A 17,861-nucleotide genomic window follows, 5' to 3' on the forward strand; every position below is an offset into this window, starting at 1 on the left:
TGACAGTCTCTCTCATACAGACTGATAGTCTCTCTCCCACTCCGTGTATCTGTGGGTGAGGGTCTTTGCCGAGGGCTTGGTGTGGGTCATGACCTCTAGGAAGTCCTCCGTTGTCACGGTTTCCAGGTTGATGACAGGCAGGTGAGAGTTTCCTGAGAGCAGAGCAGTGATTGGAGCAGGGTGTTGGGTTACAGGATGGAGAAATATCTAGATCCTAAAACTACTTCTAAACCTAGAATCTATCTCCGTAAAAATATGAATCTGTTGACACGAAAGGTACAACGAAATGCACGCATATTACTGTTATAAAAGGAAATGTTATTGTCCGTATATTGTCATTTTTATGGTTATTGTGTTGCTCCTTCCTCTGCCCATGGTGCAGGTGGCCTTTGCTATAGATGGTTTGTTTCTGAGCCAGGGTGTGTTGGTTCCCCCTACCCTCCTGGTGATGTACCTTCAACCAGTGACCGACCCCCTGACCCACAGCCTATCAGGCCCCTGCTCCCTCCCCCTGCGCTGTGGCTGGCCAGACACATGCTGTGGAACACATTTTCCAAGTGGCCACAGTTTAGGGTGTTTCAGAGACATGAGCATGAGACAGCCGTGTTTCTTTACATAAAGAGGGACACCGTATGCAAAACCACCCCCGCCTTCCTACCAGCTGAGCTCGGCTCACAGCGCTGCACCAGGGAGTCTGTCTGGACACAAGATATCCCTAGTCAAACTAGCTGTCTGTCAGCCTGCCGGCCTGTCTGTCTGTCTGTCTGTCTGTCTGTCAGCCTGTCTGTCTGTGCCTGTCAGCCTGTCTGTCTGTCTGTCTGTCTGTCTGTCAGCCTGTCTGTCTGTCTGTCTGTCTGTCTGTCTTTCTGTCTGTCTGTCTGTCTGTCTGTGCCTGTCAGCCTGTCTGTCTGTCTGTCTGTTTGCCTGTCTGTGTCTGTCTGCCTGTCTGTCTGTCTGTGTCTGTCTGCCTGTCTGTCTGTCTGTGTCTGTCAGCCTGTCTGTCAGCCTGTCTGTCTGTCTGTCTGTCTGTCTGTCTGTGTCAGCCTGCCTGTCTGTCTGTCTGTGTCTGTCTGTCTGACCTGGTGTCTCCAGGGTGTGGAGGATCTTGCGGACAGGTCTCATGGCCGCCTCCTTACACACCAACCGGAGGTCAGACCCAGAGTAGCCTGCAGCCTCCTGGATCACACACACAAACACACACACAAACACACATTAACACACACACACACACACACACACACACAAAAACACATATGATATAAACACACACATATAACCACACACATAAACACACACACACAAACACACAGACATATCAAAACACACACACAAACACACACACACATTAACACACACACACACACACACATGCATTACACAAACACATCACATACACATACATTACAAACACAGTAGTATTCTAGTTGTCTTATTATATAATTAATTAACCTTGGCCAGTGTTTCGTAGTCCAGTTGAGTTCTAAGCTCCGCCCCCCCTGACCAGCTGACTGGAGGGAGCCAATGGGAGATCATGGCCTGGCGGGCGGGCTCTGAGGGTAGACCAATCAGAATCCTCTTCTCCAGCCGTCTCAGCATCGCTTGGTCCAGCTCCCTGACACACACACTCACACACCTCACTGATGTGTATGTGTGTGTGTGTAGTGATGGGTACTGAATTTCATTACTTTATAGGTACAGACTTTCAATTGGGGTGAAAGATTTTTTAACCGCTTATCTATTCTGTTCATTATGTATTAGTTGAGCCCTACTTTATAAAGCCTTTAGCTTGCTTGCTCCAGTTAAGAGTCGAGTATCACATGTGGTCTCATCGAGTACCTACTGCATGTATGTGTTTTCATTTAAAGGTGACATATTATACCCCCAGGTGTGAGTGTGATCAAACCGTTTTGAAAATTCGGCTCCCTCTTGACATTTCAAGAGGGCATGTTCACCTAGATGTATTCTGGATAGATCCGTCTACCAGTCTACCCAGTGGACTGTAGCAAACGTTGCTCATCTATCCGTCATGCATCTAGGTGGAAACTGCCTCTTGTGATGTCAGACGAGGCAGATTTTCAAAACGTCTTTTAACAGCTAATCACACTTAAACCTGGTGGCATAATATGTCACGTTTAAATACATTTACACTCATGCAAAATTTAAATAATACTAATTTGATTTAATCTTAACATGTGTGTGTGTGTGTGTGTGTGTGTGTGTGTGTGTGTGTGCGTGCGTGCGTGCGTCTGTGTGTGTGCGTGTGTGTGTGTGTGTGTGTATATGTGTGTGTGTGCGTGCGTGCGTGCGTGCGTGCGCGTGTGTGCGTGCGTGCGCGTGTGTGTGCGTGCGTGCGTGTGTGTGTTACCAGGGCATGTTAGAAGCAGCCAGTATGAACACCAGGTGGTCGGAGGCGGCCAGTCCGTCCATCTGGATCAACAGCTCAGTCTTCATCCTACGACTCCCCTCATGCTCCCCCCTCAAACACACACATACACACACGTTACACACACATATACACACGCTATACACACGTTATACCCAAATATACACACGTTATACACACACACAAACACACCAGGACCCCCGAGACCGGTATGGTCCAACCACGTCCAACCAGGACCCCCAGACCGGTCCCACCAGGACCTCCAGACCGGTCCGACCCGGACCCCCAGACCGGTCCCACCAGGACCTCCAGACCGGTCCGACCCGGACCCCCAGACCGGTCCCACCAGGACCCCCAGACCGGTCCCACCAGGACCTCCAGACCGGTCCGACCCGGACCCCCAGACCGGTCCCACCAGGACCCCCAGACCGGTCCCACCAGGACCCCCAGACCGGTCCGACACGTACCCCCCGGGCCGTGAGGCTGTACTGACCCATGACCGCCTCCTCTCTGTCCCATCACAGACTCCAGCTCGTCCAGGAAGATGGTGGACGGGGCGTGGAACTTGGCCAGCTCAAACAGCACCTGGTCAGAGTGGCCTGTCATTATCATGTTATTACCATGTTATGATCATGTTGTTATTATGTTTTCATGATCAGACTGGTTGCAGGCCGGGAACACTTGTGCATTCCGTCATTGTATAATTCTTGAACGTATGCCGCCCGAATTATCCACAGTTAAGAGTTTTTGACCCACAAATCAGTTACAATTTTTTGTCAAATATATTTGGAAAATCCGTTAGTCCGTCCTTGAGTGCCAGGGAACCTGAGGTTGTGTGTGTCAGTATGTCTTATATGATCTGCAGCATAGAGCGTAGCAGCACTGGGACTTTACATGTTGAACATGTGTAACTATACATTTTATATATGGGTAACTACACATGGGATACATGCGTAACTATACATGATATATATGTGTACAATACATGTTATATGTCTGTAATTATATACGGTATATATGTGTAACTATACATATTATATGTGTAACTATACATGTATGTGTTACTATGCATGTTATTCATGTGTAACAATACATGTTATATATGCGTAACTAACTATACATGCATCACCCGGCTTTAACCGTTCATTTAAAGACACGACGTGAGCTGCTCACTCATTGGAAAGAAAGAATTATGTGGTTATCTACGGCACTCGTATATACAGGCTAATCACAGCCGGGATAATGTTCAGTTGAACACTAAGGCCTCTTGTCTGATAGGGCTTAATTGATACAAAAGAAAAAGCACAAAGCAGAACAAACTGGTGTAAAACACTAGTTTTAAACCATGTTTTTGGTGTTTCCGCCAACCAGTTAGTGAACCCCTGTGCTCCTCACTCAGGCCCTGTTACGTGTGTAACGTAACAGGGCCTGAGTTAAACTGTGACTCTGAGGGTCCCACCGCACTCGGATCAGCTTCTCTGAGTCTCCTCTCCACTTGCTGATGATGGTGGAGGCGGAGATGTTGAAGAAGGTGGTGCTGCACTCTGTGGCCACCGCCTTAGCCAGCAGAGTCTTACCCGTCCCTGGAGGGAGAGACAGAGAGGGGGAGACGAGAGAGTGGGAGAGAGACAGGGAGACAAAGAGAGAGAGGGACACACACAGATAGACAAAGAGAGAGCGAGAGAGGAGAGACAGTATGATTCCAAGCAGAGGAATTGTTTCCATGTTAAATAACGAGGGATAAGGAGCTCTCTAGCAGGTGCAGTCAGCGGTCTACTGTCCGCAGTAACCAGGGCTGCAGAGCGATGGACTAAAAAGGCCTTGTTGAATGGAGGGGTCCCACAGGGGACCCCCCTCTGGGGACTTCACTTTGAGTCATACTCAATCTGGGTCAAAGCTGGTCAAAAAAACAATGAAAAAACACACACAACAACTTTGTTGTGTGTGTGTGTGTGTGTGTGTGTGTGTGTGTGTGTGTGTGTGTTTGTGTGTTGTGTGTGATGTAGTATGTGTTGTAGTGTGTGTTTGTGTGTCAAGTGTCTAAGGGTGCATGTTAACAGTGAATGTGAGCCATCGGTCTCTGAGTAACCGAGGAACGGTCCAATAGCAGGCCTTACCTGGAGGCCCGTAGAGCAGCAAGCCTTTCCATGGAGACAAGATACCAGTGAAGAGCTGAGGGTACTAGAGAGAGATAGAGGCAGAGAGAGAGGCAGAGAGATAGAGGCAGAGGGAGAGAGAGAGAGCCAGAGAGAGAGAGAGCCGGAGAGAGAGAGAGAGAGAGAGAGAGAGAGAGAGAGAGATGGTGGAGGTGAACATAATAATGGTGATAATGTGCAGAACATCTGTCCCCATCTGGAGGGTAAATGTCACAGGAATACACAAACTGATCTGGTGTCATTTCAATAGGAGATAAGTTATGGTGGAGACCTGTGTGTGTGTGTCTCTCTACTTTGTCTGTGTGTTCTTGTGTGTTTGTGTGTTTGTGGCTGCGCTGCTTTTATGTATGTGCTTAAGCATTTGTGTGTGTGTGTGTGTGTGTGTGTGTGTGTGTGGGTGCGCTGCTTTTATGTATGTGCTTAAGCATTTGTGTGTGTGTGTATGTGTGTGTGTGTGTGTGTGTGTGTGTGTGTGTGTGTGTGTGTGTGTGTGTGTGTGTGTGTGTGTGTGTGTGTGTGTGTGTGCATGTGTGTGGTCATATCCTAGGTATGGATTTAATGCCAGGCTAACAGAATACCCTGACCTGCTGGCTCCGTCCCTTTAAGCCCTTTAAAGGAGATGCATTCAGAATCAAAGAAATACCTGCTGTGGGTCACATGAATCACCCTAATGGGGTCACCTGACTCTCAATAATGGGGTCACCTGACTCCCCTTGATTGGTTCACCTGACTCCCCTTGATTGGGTCACCTGACTCCCCTTAATTAGGTCAGCTGACTCCCCTTGATTAGGTCACCTGACTCCCCTTAATTAGTTCACCTGACTCCCATTGATTGGGTCAACTGACTCCCCTTAATTAGGTCACCTGACTCCCCTTGATTGGGTCACCTGACTCCCCTTGATTGGGTCACCTGACTCCCCTTAATTTGGTCGCCTGACTCCCTTTGATTGGTTCACCTGACTCACCTTAATAGGGTAGACAACAGCCTCTTTTACTAATCGCTTGCCGTCCTCCAGACCCATGATGTCATCCCAGTGCACGTTGGGGTTGTGCACATAGATGTCCTTCAAAGAAACACATGCAAACACATTTACATTAAGGGGATTTAGCAGACGCTTTTATCCATAGCGACTTACAACCATTTATACACACATTCACACACCAACAGTGGAATCAACCACGCAGCTCACTGGTAGCAGATAAGGTTGGGTGTCTTGCTCAGGGACACCTCGACACTCAGCTAGAAGGGTTGAACAGGCAAGCCTCCGGCTACAATTCAACCCGCTCTGCTCCTGAGCTAAGCCGACCCACACTGCTATGTTTGGACTTATAAAGGGGCCCTTTAAACCCAAATCGCAGAAAAGTTTACTGATCGAATCACATCTTTTGACAGTGACATAGTTTATTGACAGATTCAAACAGCTCTTTACTGCCTCCTCCTTGAGTACTCAGGTACTACACTAACACAAGAGAGTAGCGCTTTACTGCCTCCTCCTGGAGTACTCAGGTACTACACAAACAAAGGAGAGTAGCTCTTTTCTGCCTCCTCCTGGATATCTCAGGTACTACACTAACAAAGGAGAGTAGCTCTTTACTGCTGCCTCCTAGAGTACTCAGGTACTACACCAACACAAGAGAGTAGCTCTTTACTGCTGTGTGTGTGTGCGTGCGTGCGTGCGTGCGTGCGTGCGTGCGTGTGTGTGTGTGTGTGTGTGTGGTTGTGTGTGTGTGTTTGTGTGTTTGTGTGTTTGCATGTGTGCGTGTAGGTGTGGGTCTGTGTGTGCGTGTTTGCATGTGTGAGTGTGTGTGTGTGTGTGTGTGTGTTCGTTTTGTGGGTGTCATGTGTGGTTGTGTGTGCGTGTGTGTTTGTGTTTGTGTGTGTGTTTCTGTGTGTACCTTGCTGATGATGGCTGCAAGTTCTCTCATTTCACTGCTTGTTGTGATGAACGCTCCGAGAGGTTTCAGCAAACGTTCCTACAAAAGGGTTGGGGCTCAAGGGTTAACAGGGTTAACGGGATCAACAGGCCAAGAGTTAACAGGGTTAACCGGGTCAGGGTTCTACAGGTCAACAGGTCAGGGTTAAGTGGGTGAAGGGCCGGCAGGGTCAACAGGGTAAATGGTTAACAGGGTCAAGGGTTAAAGCTGGGGTAGGCATTCTATTTTAGAAGCTTTCTTTTGTCCTATTTGCTCAAATTCTCTTTTCATTCAGACAGTGATCCATAAAACAGGAACATAAAACAGCACAGTATTTCTAGCTTTCGGAGGCCTGTGATAGGCCTATCCAATCATTACAGTCGGCCTCCAAGGAAATGATTGTTGGCCTACCTGTCTTTCTACCTACCTCTCTGTCTACCTCCCCAGAACCTGACCTCATTGTGTCCGACCCAAGCCTCTGGCTACAGAGGAGCAGACCCATTACCAAACCTGGCCAGCTAGTGGTGTGTTCTGGGGGAGGGGCTTTGGTCTGCTCTAAGGGAGGGATGGGATTCTACCCTAGCTTTAACAACTTCAAGCGTTAACAGGGTCAGGGGTCAACAGGGTGAGGGTCAACCTGGTCAACAGGGTCATGGGTTCACAGGGTTAGGGGCTGATAAGGTTAACAGGGTCAGGGGTCAACAAGGTAAGGGGTCAACATGGTCAACAGGGTCGAGGTTTAAAAGGGTTGGGGGTCAACATGGTCAGGGGTCAACAGGGTTAGGGGTCAACAGGGTGGGGGTACAACAGGGTCAGGGGTTAACAGGGTCAGGGGTTAACAGGGTTAGGGAATAAACAGGGTCAGGGGTTAGCCGGCTGTAGATACCGCGTGGTCGGTGTCTGCGTTGCCTCTCCTGCTGGCGTCCTGGATCACAGCCTTGTTGTCCTTCAGCTGAACACAAAACCCACAGTCACTACACTGGAAACACACTGGAATACTGCATCCTCATGATGATATCAAACAAGATGCAAATTATATTTTAAAGGCCTTTGTATAAACTCCCCTTGCACATATAGTTAATTTCCTCTCTCTGATTGAAAGGTGTTAGTTTCTGTTCCCATTTCCACTGTAGCCATGAAGTTTGATGCTGAGGCCAGGCCCCTACCCTGACTTCTTTGTTGGGTTGATTCCTTCAGCTGTCTTGCACCTTGCAGACGTGTCCACTTTCCCCCATATGTATTGGAAATAAACCTGGCCTCTCCCGCTATGGCTGACTGCAGCCATGGCCAATCCCCTCCCCTTGGTTGCCACTGGTGTGACTGCCCACAATATAACATGTACACCATTGGCTCAGTGAAAATGTCTGCCTGTGTCTTGCCATGATCATGCTCTTTTTAATTCTCTGTCAAGAAGTGTCCTTCTTTACAGACACACCAACTGTAACTACACACTATTCTCTTCAGATGTTCTATGAGGTCCACTATTCTCTGTAGATGTAACTATGAGGTCCACTATTCTCTTTAGATGTTCTATGAGGTCCACTATTCTCTGTAGATGCAACTATGAGGTCCACTATTCTCTTCAGATGTTTTTATAAGGTCCACTTTTCTCTTCAGATGTTACTATGAGGTCCAATATTCTCTTTAGATGTTACTATGAGGTCCACTGCTCTCTTTAGATGTTACTATGAGGTCCAATATTCTCTTTAGATGTTACTTTGAGGTCCACTGCTCTCTTTAGATGTTACTATGAGGTCCACTATTCTCTTTAGATGTTACTATGAGGTCCACTAATCTCTTAGATGTTACCATGAGGTCCACTATTCTCTTCAGATGTTACTATGAGGCTCACTATTCTCTTAGATGTTACCATGAGGTCCACTATTCTCTTCAGATGTTACTATGAGGACCACTGCTTTCTTCAGATGTTACTATGGATCCACTATTCTCTTCAGATGTTACTATGAGTTCCACTATTCTCTTTAGATGGTACTACGAGGTCCACTATTCTCTTCAGATGTTACTATGAGGTCCACTATTCTCTTTAGATGGTACTATGAGGTCCACTATTCTCTTCAAATGTTACTATGAGGTCCACTATTCTCTTCAGATGTTACTATGAGGACCACTGCTTTCTTCAGATGTTACTATGGATCCACTATTCTCTTCAGATGTTACTATGAGGTCCACTATTCTCTTCAGATGTTACTATGAGGACCACTGCTTTCTTCAGATGTTACTATGGATCCACTATTCTCTTCAGATGTTACTATGAGGTCCACTATTCTCTTTAGATGGTACTATGAGGTCCACTGTTTTCTTTAGATGCTCCTCTATAACCTTCCTGGAGCTTCCCTCTCCTGAAGCTCCGTTGTTAGGAAAAGACGAGACGTTGAGACCAAACTCCAGCGTAGGATCCACCAGCCCGTTCTCCTGGTTAGGAAACATACGCGTTAAATACACACTTTGTACCTCTTGGGTTGGTTAAGCACACACTCTATAACTCTAAGGTGTGTTAAATTGACACTTTGTACTGCTAGGGGTGTTTTGAATACACACTTTAATCTTTCAGCTAAGGTTGAATACACACTAGGCTTAAATACACACTTAACTCGTCTAGGGTTAAGCCTGATGCCTTACCACATTTTTGTAGGATTCTTAATTGAAAAAGAAACATACACTCCTGTTTCTGATGGCTATGTGGGGTTCTGAATTCCTGGCCCCTCCCCCAGAATGCGGCCGTTGGGTGGGGCTTATTTTAGGGAGGGGCTTCACAGTGGAGGAGGGGCTCCTTAAGGATGAAACCACAGAATTTGAGTAGATTAAGTAACAAAATGCAACACAAACATATGTATTGAGAATTAGTTATCAGACATTTAAACTGAAGACAGAATTTTATGGTAATGTCAAAAATAATGAACAGTAAAATTATAGTAAAATACAGTAAAATAATAAACACGCCAAAAGCAGTTTAACACTCTATGTGCAGACAAACAGAAAAAACAAACATACCTCTTCTTGCCGCAACTTGAAACCCGTCTGGTTTCAACTGGGGAGACAAAAGTTTGACATGTAATCACTGACCAAACAGTCATTCATCTAGCCAGTCAGTCAGTCAGTCAATCAGTCAGCCACTCAGCCAGCCACACAGCCAGCCAGTCAGCCATTCAGTCAGTCAGTCATTCATACAGCCACTCAGTCAGCCACACAGCCAGCCAGTCAGCCAGTCATTCATACAGCCACTCAGTCAGCCAGTCAGTCAGTCAGTCAGCCAGTCAGTCAGTCAGTCAGTCAGTCAGTCAGTCAGTCATTCATACAGCCAGTCAGTCAGCCACTCAGTCAGCCACACAGCCAGCCAGTCAGCCAGTCATTCCTACAGCCACTCAGTCAGCCACTTAGCCAGCCAGCCAGTCAGCCAGACAGCCAGTCATTCATACAGCCACTCAGTCAGCCACTCAGTCAGCCACTCAGTCAGCCAGTCAGTCAGTCAGTCAGTCAGCCAGTCAGTCAGTCAGCCACTCAGTCAGCCAGTCAGTCAGTCAGCCAGTCAGTCAGCCAGCCAGTCAGTCAGTCAGTCAGTCAGTCAGTCAGTCAGTCATTCATACAGCCAGTCAGTCAGTCAGTCAGTCATTCATACAGCCAGTCAGTCAGCCACTCAGTCTGCCACACAGCCAGCCAGTCAGCCAGTCATTCCTACAGCCACTCAGTCAGCCACTTAGCCAGCCAGCCAGTCAGCCAGACAGCCAGTCATTCATACAGCCACTCAGTCAGCCACTCAGTCAGCCACTCAGTCAGCCAGTCAGTCAGTCAGTCAGTCAGCCAGTCAGTCAGTCAGCCACTCAGTCAGCCAGTCAGTCAGTCAGCCAGTCAGTCAGCCAGCCAGTCAGTCAGTCAGTCAGTCAGTCAGTCAGTCAGTCATTCATACAGCCAGTCAGTCAGCCAGTCAGTCAGCCAGTCAGTCAGTCAGTCAGTCAGTCAGTCAGTCCGTCAGCCAGTCAGCCAGTCAGCCAGTCAGTCAGTCAGCCAGTCAGCCAGTCAGCCAGCCAGTCAGTCAGCCAGCAGTACCAGTAGGGGGGGACCTCCTGGTGAGCCGGGGGTACTTGTTGAACTTGATGTAGTGGTACGTCTGGTACTCCATCAGCACCGTCTCCAGGTCCACGTTGTCACAGACCTCCAACTTCTGGAGACCCCCGTTACACTCCCCATCCAGGACCCCCGCGCTGTCCATGTAGCTGCAGTATACACACACATACATTAAGTAAATATACAGTAAATATACATATATTATATACATATATTTATATATATATATACTGTATATATTAAATATAGACCAAATGTATGAATGTAGCTAAAAGATACAACAGATACAACCACACTCTCACACACAAACACACAGACACACATATTACAAACACACACACGGTCCCCACATACACAGACCCATGTTCCATGAGGTGATGGTATATGAGGATGAGTAGGTCCTTCTTCCGGGTCTCTGTTCTCAGTTCCTCCTGCTCAACACAAAGCAACAGCCACCATCAACTTCAGCTAGTACAGGCTTCAAACACCTCCGTTGTGTGTGTGTGTGTGTGTGTGTGTGTGTGTGTGTGTGTGTGTGTGTGTGTGTGTGTGTGCGTGTGTGTGTGTGTGTGTGTGAGACGTGTGAGTGTGTGCGCGCGCGCGTGTGTGCGCGCGCGCGTGTGCGTCTGCGTAACAAGAGACGCTGCCAAACCCTGTTGCCTAGGTAACCGATGGACGCTAACTGTGGCTAATTCGGTTAGCTTAACACTGAACGGTGTCCAGGCTGTGAAGAGCAGAAACATGAATTCAAGCTGTCTTTATTTCGACAAGATCACCACCCGACCTCTTAAACAATTAAGACTTTAATAAAACTCTTAATACGAAAGTCGGTCGTTTGGTTGTAGTACTCCGTCTATTCCCCCTTAGCCAACAGCTCCGAGCTGCTCCACTGTTCACTGTTAGTCACCTTAGTAAATAGGTCAAAGTGAGGAAATAACCGTAATAGTGTGTGGGTTAGCTCACCGCCTCCCGGACCTGGTGAGCGGTCCTCATGGACTGATAGGAGAGCTCCATCCTGGCCTCTGACCGCAGCGGGGGCGAGCAGCGGGAAGCGGGGGCGACCAACAGGGGCGAGCAGAGGAGCGGTCCGTCTGCGGAGCGGTTGGACGGAGACTGTACATCTATCTCTCTAGTCCAGGGGTCGGCAACCCGAGGCACGCGTGCCACCACTGGCACAGGGCAGCGCAATCATTGGCACACTTAAAAAAATATTTTATGTATATATATATTATTATTATTATTATTATTAAAAAAATTCACAGCACAATGCGGCAGCATAATCATTACTACCGATTTTTTTTTTGCATTTTATTCTGTTTTGGGCATTTCCTTCCAGTGCAAATATGTTTAAATTAGTTACAGAAACCAGTGTTCTGAAATGGGATCAATTAATAGTTTTTAAACCTATGTTGTGAGTAATAGAGAAGAAAATATTTAAAATATTGTTGCAAGTGGCCTGTATGCATCGCCTTCACACGGTTTTCAAAGCTGTACATGTCTTAAAGATATTGATGTGGATGGTTCCAACATTCTCATATATTCTGGTTTTTTACATTTCTCACAGTGCAAAGATGTTTTTTAATGAGTTTCTGAAAATGGTGTTTTAAGATGGGACATATGTTATTATAATTTGTGACCCATATTGCAAATATAACAACCAAAAAAACATTTAAAATGTTGATGCATGATTGTGGACTATATGGAAATAGTACAATTCCAGGTCTTCTGGAAATGTTTTTGGTCGCTGTGTCATAATTCATCTTAAATTTTTATATATTGTTGCTTAAGGCACACTCAATGTCAAACTGGCACTGCATGTTGAAAAGGTTGCTGCTCTAGTCTATGGACTACTCAACAGAATAAATACTTTCTACTGAATTAATATTCTCTCTTCAGAATCAATACTACAATATACTGATGCTTTCTTCACATAGCCATGCTACTTTTTTTTTTAAATATAATTAATACAATCTCTACATAATAAATACTTTCTACAGATCAGAATAAATACTTTCTACAGAGAATGACTAGTCTCCAGGATGAATATTTCCTCTCCGGATGAACACCTTAGGAGTTATTCTTGAACTGCTCCTTTTCAAGAATGGCTGATGCTGTTGTTTCTGATAATATAAAACCCAACAGTTTTACTTTTGACTTTTAATGGCTGTTTCTTTATTTTGTGTATCAGTTCAATTTCAGATCATTGTGAGTAACCGCAAAGGACCTTTACTCCAACAACTGTATTGAGTTTGACTTTCTTTTAAATGGATAACAACTCCAACGACCACAGTGCCACAGGGATCGAAAGGACAGGACCAACTTCAGAGGTGACTTCATGAGGCTATATTTATTGATGTATTGTTCATGGATTTATAAACCGCACAGAACATATAATAACTAATAATATTATATATATATATTTGTTTTGGTTTTTTTCATTATATATATATTTATTTATATCTATAATATGAATAATGACTTTATTCCCACGCCCACCTTGACGTCATCGCCCTCTATGCCGCGTCATCCTTATGTCCGTATATTAACAGCGCCGGCGCGTGAGGCAAAAACTGTGCGACCGCAGTGTGTGAGTCGCGTAGTGAAATGGTTCTCCGAGCGGAGCATGGCTGGGTCCGTCTGTGGACTCCGTCATGTATTATCTTAATAATAGCCACGTCGTACATACCCACGGTCGACGCGCTGATAGAGGGCCTGTATTGCGGCACGCAGGTGTGCTACGACGTGCTCAGCGTGAGCCGGGATGCCACCAAGCCGGAGATCGCGAGGGCGTACCGGCAGCTGGCCAGGACGTACCACCCCGACCGGTTCAGAGCCGGGGACCCCGCACTGGCCGGGGAGACGCAGGACAGCGCCAAGGAGAAGTTCCTCTTGGTCACCACCGCCTATGAGACGCTGAAGGTTGGTGAGACCGCTGGACGTCACTGTGAAGTCGCACCAATACCGATGAAGCGATGACTTATGTTTCTTTGAAAGCGCTGCTTAACAAACCAGATGCATGTTGGATTTAGTTTGTTTTGTGACGGGCACCCGGGGATTGAACATGCTGGCCCTGAACAGGCCCTACATGCTGACGTCCACTTACTGTGCCAATGTGGCACTCTCCACCTCTGATGAGATGCAGAGGAACCATTAAAGGGGACGGTCTGGAAGTGAATTAATCTGCCTATAAAATGTTTACGGTCTTGAAATCGAAGTAACTGTTTCATATCTTTTACCACGTTGCTATTAAACTAACGTTAGTCTGCTCAGTTTATAGGTTTTCTTCTGGGTAAATAACAATAACTTTATGTTAGCACCCAGAGATTCTGATAAGGAAAGTGCACTGGATTATAATCAGGATCATAATTTTCAAGCAGTCGGTTAGGTTTAGTGGTGATAGTTTAGAGGTATATTTATCCATCTGTTGTTATTTTTGCTGTTTCTGCTGCTTTCATTTGCTGGCATCACATGACATCCCCTCCTGGGATTAATGAGGTTATCTTGTCTTATATGTAATGTCTGGATGGCAGTGCCCTTGTTGCGCTAATGGTTGGCGTGGGTCCACCAGCTGGTATGACCTGAAGCTCCTCCTAACCAGCCCCCTTCTCCCCCAGGATGAGGACTCTCGCCGGGACTACGACTACATGCTGGACCACCCGGAGGAGTACTACCGGCACTACTATGCCTACTACCGCACACGGCTCGCCCCTAAGGTGGACGTCAGGGTGGTCATCCTGGTCACCGTCTGCGCAATATCCATCTTCCAGGTAGCACGTCTGTTGTGGTGTGAGACCCCCCGTGGTGGGGAGCTAACTAGACCCCCTGTGGTGTGGAGTTAGCTAGAGCTGCCTGTGGGTGTTGTTAACTAGAGCTGCCTGTGGGTGGAGTTAACTAGACCCCCTGTGGTGTGGAGTTAGCTAGAGCTGCCTGTGGGTGGAGTTAACTAGACCTCCTGTGGTGTGGAGTTAACTAGAGCTGCCTGTGGGTGGAGTTAACTAGAGCTGCCTGTGGGTATCGTTAACTAGAGCTGCCTGTGGGTGGAGTTAACTAGACCCCCTGTGGTGTGGAGTTAGCTAGAGATGCCTGTGGGTGGAGTTAACTAGAGCTGCCTGTGGGTGGAGTTAACTAGACCTCCTGTGGTGTGGAGTTAACTAGAGCTGCCTGTGGGTGGAGTTAACTAGAGCTGCCTGTGGGTGGAGTTAACTAGAGCTGCCTGTGGGTGGAGTTAACTAGACCTCCTGTGGTGTGGAGTTAACTAGATGTGTGTGTGTGTACTTGTATTGTAACGTGCATGACTGAGCATGATTGTGCAACATGCAAACGCAGAGATGAGAGCTGAGTGTGACGGAGCAATGGAAGTGTGTGTGTGTGTGTGTGTGTGTGTGTGTGTGTGTGTGTGTGTGTGTTAACTAGTCCTATCTGTGGTGGATGGAGTTAAGACCTACCTGGGGTGAGCCAGAGCTAGTTTTTAGAGCCATGAACCATTGTTGCAAAAGCGAGGACCTGATAGATTGGGGGACATAATCTTCCCCCGGCCCAGTGGTTAGTCCTGGGTTCACGGGCCACCCCCGCCCCAAAGGAAGGAGGTTCTGTGTTCAAGGCCATTCTCCCCTGGCCTTTCTGTGGGGAGCATGCATGTTCCCCCTGCTTCCACGTGGGCTACTGCCGCACCACACCATGATATCACGAAGATGGCACTCCTACCTTGCCAATAGGCAAGGGTTCTCCAAACTACTGTTGGTTCCGAGGTGCTGTACGGTGTGGCAGCCCACTGCTCCTAGCTGGTTACCATGGGTCAGATGCAGAGAAGGAGTTGTGTTAAGTGTATCCCTGCTCCTCTGATACCCCAGTACTACAGCTGGCAGAGCAGTTACAACGAGGCCATCAGCTACCTGGTCACCGTGCCCAAGTACCGCATCCAAGCCACAGAGATCGCCAAGCAGCAGGGTCTGCTGAACCGGCCCAAGGAGAAGGGACGCAACCGCCGCACCAAGGAGGAGGTCAGGGAGCAGGAGGAGGAGGTCATCCGGGACATCATCAAAAACAAGATCGACATAAAAGGCGGCTACCAGAAGCCCAAGATGTCGGACATCCTGCTGTGCAAGCTGGTGATGCTGCCCTACGTCCTGGTGATCTCGGCCTCCTGGTACCTGTCGTGGTTCTACCGCTTCACGGTCTGCAGGGAGGAGTACGGGGACGAGGAGAAGCTCTACATCATCAGGTGGGCTTCATGGTTTACACTTTGGTGGCAGCAAGGGCCACCGAATGTAGAACTCATTATCCGAGGACCGGACCGATTTTTTGAGATCTAGTCTATGACTAGAGATATGTCTACTGTGTCTAACCTGTACCACGTTGTATGAAGGTGTCTGTAAACTGATGGTGATGCACTGTCTAACCTGTAGAGGTTGTGTGAAGGTGTTTGAGTGACCGTGTACTCTGTCCGTCCTGTAGGCGCAATATGAAGATGTCCCAGTCCCAGTTTGACAGCTTGGAAGATAATCTGAAGGAGACGTTCCTGGAGAAGCAGCTATGGATCCGGGAGAACTATGAGGTGCTTACCCCTTAAGCTCTACATTTAGTCACTACCTGATGTTATTGACCTTTACCCTACAGCTCTACATTTAGTCACTACCTGATGTAATGGTACCTCTACCCTTAAGCTCTACATTTAGTCACTACCTGATGTAATGGTACCTCTACCCTTAAGCTCTACATTTAGTCACTGCCTGATGTACTGGGATCTCTACACTTATAACTCTACACTGTTACTTTAACTCTACCAGCTCTACACTCACTCTACAGTTCTTCAATCTTATCTGAATGGACTTTCTTAAGATGACTTGCTTCTTTACGTGACTTCCTTCTTTACATGTCTTATAATTCTCCATCTTTGTTGCTCGCCAACTATGATTGGCATACTCTTGCTATTGAGCTATAGATGTTCATCAAGTCTTCAATAACTAGCTACCTGCTATAATATGTAGCTCCCCAAATGACTAGCGGTCTGATGTAGCACCTCTATTATAACTAGCCATCATACGTTAGGACTAGCTCTAAAGACTACTTACCTGCTATCGTATGTTCAGGTATACAAACAGGAACAGGAAGAGGAGATGAAGATCAAGATGGCCACCGACCCGAGGATGAAGAGGTACCGGCGCTGGATGAGGAATGAAGGCCCTGGCCGGCTCACCTTTGCTGATGACTGAGAGCCAATCGGATGCTGTGGAATCTGCCTTGTGGCCAATGGCATGTTGCGTGCTTCCTGCCAAATGTGTGTGAAGGAAGAGGACAAACAAGGCTCGTTTGAACACAAAACATATTTTCCTATTGACGGCCGAGAGGGAAGTTAAAGCACGGCATGGGATTTAACTTTTAATACTTTTTTAATGTGTAGTTGCTGTTGAAGATTTCCATTGTCATACCTATATTATTATTCCTTCTATACCCTTGTACACATGGCCTCCAATGAGGTTGGTTGTGTGCTAATTATTTTTTCCGTTTGAGATAGAGATCTGTTTAAAACAGGAAATGGGGAAACTATACTGGTTTGTAACATCGAGAGTGGAAGGCATCTCCATGGTAACGAGTTTGACCTGTCTCCGTCTGACTGAACCCTGCTAGGACCAGGATGACTGGGAATATAACCGTTGCTCCCAAAGCCATGCTACACATGACTCCTAATCCACAGGTGGGTCTTCTACACCCTCAGGTGAACGCCCCTGTGTGCAGCCACTAAGACCCAGTGGCAGCTGGGGGCGGATCTTCCTTCAGACTTGTACTAAACACTCTGGCCACTCTGCCGTGGAGGAGAGGCGATTGGAGGAGTAAACAGACGTTCTATCTCCGCCACGATCGGACAGAAGGACGAAGTTGTGCTACCGAGAATAACTTACACTTCCTCATTCCTACAGAACCTCTTTTTCATAAAAAGATGAATGACTGAGTTTATTTATTTGAACGGATGGCGTTCTGCTCCGTCCGTCTCTGTACCGTTATACAATCTCAGCTTTGACGCAGATGGAATTGAACAAAAATAAACCTCATGCTTTAGGAGTTGTATGTTTCTGACTAAGTGTTCTGTTCAGTCACCACTGTAGTTGTTACTTTCTGGGAAACATGGGTAGCGATGTTGAGGATGTTTGACATATTGTCATACATTACATCAACTATAAGTTGATAGGTAGGTCTTAATAAAATATCATCTTTGACTGGAATGGAACCATTGACTTCAGGATGTCCTGTAAAATGATTGATTGAACCGCTAAATAAAACCCCTAACCCTCTCCCTTAGCTATGCATGGAATATAACCCCTAACCCT

The 17,861-nt window shown here is 47.0% G+C and overlaps 2 protein-coding genes across 2 annotated transcripts; one reads left to right on the top strand and one right to left on the bottom strand.

Annotated features, from left to right (window-relative positions):
- Nucleotides 1-12: 12 nt before the first annotated feature.
- katnal2 (katanin p60 subunit A-like 2) lies at nt 13-11,550 on the bottom strand (the record flags this gene model as incomplete). Its single annotated transcript, XM_079755894.1, has 15 exons — nt 13-152; nt 1,080-1,176; nt 1,450-1,612; nt 2,366-2,476; nt 2,877-2,968; nt 3,848-3,966; nt 4,501-4,564; nt 5,505-5,603; nt 6,436-6,513; nt 7,340-7,405; nt 8,755-8,886; nt 9,489-9,502; nt 10,519-10,685; nt 10,897-10,967; nt 11,500-11,550. 15 exons carry the CDS (start codon nt 11,548-11,550, stop codon nt 13-15), a joined length of 1,464 nt encoding a protein of 487 aa, XP_079612020.1.
- A 1,570-nt stretch (nt 11,551-13,120) lies between these two features.
- Nucleotides 13,121-17,776, top strand: dnajc25 (DnaJ (Hsp40) homolog, subfamily C, member 25). The gene is made up of 5 exons (XM_079755546.1): nt 13,121-13,455; nt 14,151-14,303; nt 15,387-15,757; nt 15,991-16,090; nt 16,626-17,776. Exons 1-5 carry the CDS (start codon nt 13,141-13,143, stop codon nt 16,746-16,748), a joined length of 1,062 nt encoding a protein of 353 aa, XP_079611672.1. The 5' UTR covers nt 13,121-13,140; the 3' UTR covers nt 16,749-17,776.
- The last annotated feature ends 85 nt before the right edge of the window (nt 17,777-17,861 follow it).

Source organism: Pollachius pollachius (assembly GCF_949987615.1).
Source record: "Pollachius pollachius genome assembly, chromosome: 18".
Taxonomy (NCBI): domain Eukaryota; kingdom Metazoa; phylum Chordata; class Actinopteri; order Gadiformes; family Gadidae; genus Pollachius; species Pollachius pollachius.

Excerpts from the sequence above, each read along its gene's own strand:
- dnajc25 (XM_079755546.1), top strand. The coding sequence starts at position 13,141 with ATGGTTCTCCGAGCGGAGCATGGCTGGGTCCGTCTGTGGACTCCGTCA. Across the intron at positions 14,304-15,386 it reads GCGCAATATCCATCTTCCAG|TACTACAGCTGGCAGAGCAG; the intron begins GTAGCACGTCTG and ends CTGATACCCCAG. Across the intron at positions 15,758-15,990 it reads GAGAAGCTCTACATCATCAG|GCGCAATATGAAGATGTCCC; the intron begins GTGGGCTTCATG and ends TCCGTCCTGTAG.